This window comes from Nanorana parkeri, unplaced genomic scaffold (assembly GCF_000935625.1).
Source record: "Nanorana parkeri isolate BGI_ZX_2015 unplaced genomic scaffold, ASM93562v1 scaffold1342, whole genome shotgun sequence".
Lineage (NCBI taxonomy): Eukaryota > Metazoa > Chordata > Amphibia > Anura > Dicroglossidae > Nanorana > Nanorana parkeri.
In genome coordinates, this window is record NW_017307610.1 from 351,515 (window position 1) to 352,985 (window position 1,471).

The window sequence follows — 1,471 nt, forward strand, 5'->3', positions numbered from 1 at the left end:
AGCCCGGGGGGGGGGGGGGGGTAGGGGATTGAAGAAAAGATGTAGGATGGTACTGCAGAATTAAGAGCTGTGTAATCGGGTATTAGAATTTGTATTTTACCCTACAGGAATGGCAGTTGGGGCAGTGATGGTCAAAAGGCACCAGAGTTATTGCATTAGGCTGGCCATACACATTACATTCTGATTGTCCAGTCTATTTTTGGTCCACAAACATTAATGGAGTGTGATAGCCTGCCTGTACAAATTGAATGGATTTTTTTGTAGACCATCACATTGCATAGTTTTTTAGTAACTGTCAACAATAAGATTGTAACATGTGTGGTCAGCTATAGAAATATTAGTGTGGTAGCTGCTTTATGGAATGGAAAGGAGCTAGTGCAGATAGTGTCGATTTGAATAGACTTTACAGTAAGGGTAGAAGAAAATGAATAGGTATTTTCACATGGAAGCATTGGGTTCTTGAATTGGCCAGATCATTTGGTACAAGAAAGAGCTTGTATTTAAGTATCATCCTGGGGCAGGCTTGTGCCTGGGAAGTAAAACTATGCACAGTATTATTAAAGAACATTCACAGTGTCAATCAAAACTAGAAATAAATCAACCAGTGCAATTGTCCTTTTGGGACTTGTAAAAGTACCACCACGATATGAGATATGTGATATGTGTTGTAAGTCCCAGCCAAGGTAATATCATTATAAATCCATAATTGCTGGACATTGTGTCTTTTGTCTGAATATATCTGCTCTGTAAATAAGGCAAGATCATTCTTTTGTTTATTTCAGAGGCATGTATTCTAATGTGTTGAGCTGGATGGTGCTAATTCTCTTTCTTCTTCTTTCCAGAGGCACTTCCAGTGATGAAATGTGCAACCTGTATATTATGTATTACATGGAAGCCGCCCACGCCAGTTCTTATATGACGTGTGTGCGGACAGGGGACCCAACCTTATTTAATCACATCCCTGAGATAGCCAATATCCCAGTCCCCGTTAGCCCTGACATGGTAATGATGGGACACAGCCATCACAAAGGTACATATTTCTGTTTTTGCATGGAACTTACAGGAAGCTATTGGAAACGTTGACATTAGAGTATCTGTTTTATATTTCGGTTAAAGGTATGAAGGAACACGAAGAAAGAAATATACAACAACAACCTAAAAGGGAAGAGGAGCAAGTGCTAGATCAGGGTACGTACAATATGTGCACACTACACCAATAATTTCCTTACAATGTTTTTTATTTACACTGACTTATTTAATTGGAAAAGTCAGAGAGTAATGAGAATATGCATTAAACTACCTTAGCCAATCAAAAATTATCTGTGGCTACAATAACCTGAAATCTAAATGCTATGGATTGCTGAGCTTTGCATATTCTCATTGTTGGTTGTACTACCTTAAAGGCCCACAACAGATGAAACAATTGTATTCTGGTAACTGTAGGTAGTAAAAATAATGTAATGATCCCCGC

At 38.6% G+C, this 1,471-nt stretch overlaps 1 protein-coding gene across 6 annotated transcripts in view; it reads left to right on the top strand.

The window, feature by feature from the left end:
• PAM (peptidylglycine alpha-amidating monooxygenase) overlaps positions 1-1,471 on the top strand; it is a 161,815-nt gene that overhangs the window by 105,996 nt on the left and 54,348 nt on the right. For all 6 annotated transcript variants that reach the window (XM_018569485.1, XM_018569488.1, XM_018569487.1 and 3 more), the window contains exons 13-14: positions 843-1,030; positions 1,117-1,188. In XM_018569485.1, the coding sequence (XP_018424987.1) occupies positions 843-1,030; positions 1,117-1,188 (260 nt within the window). The remainder of the gene's footprint in view (positions 1-842; positions 1,031-1,116; positions 1,189-1,471) is intronic.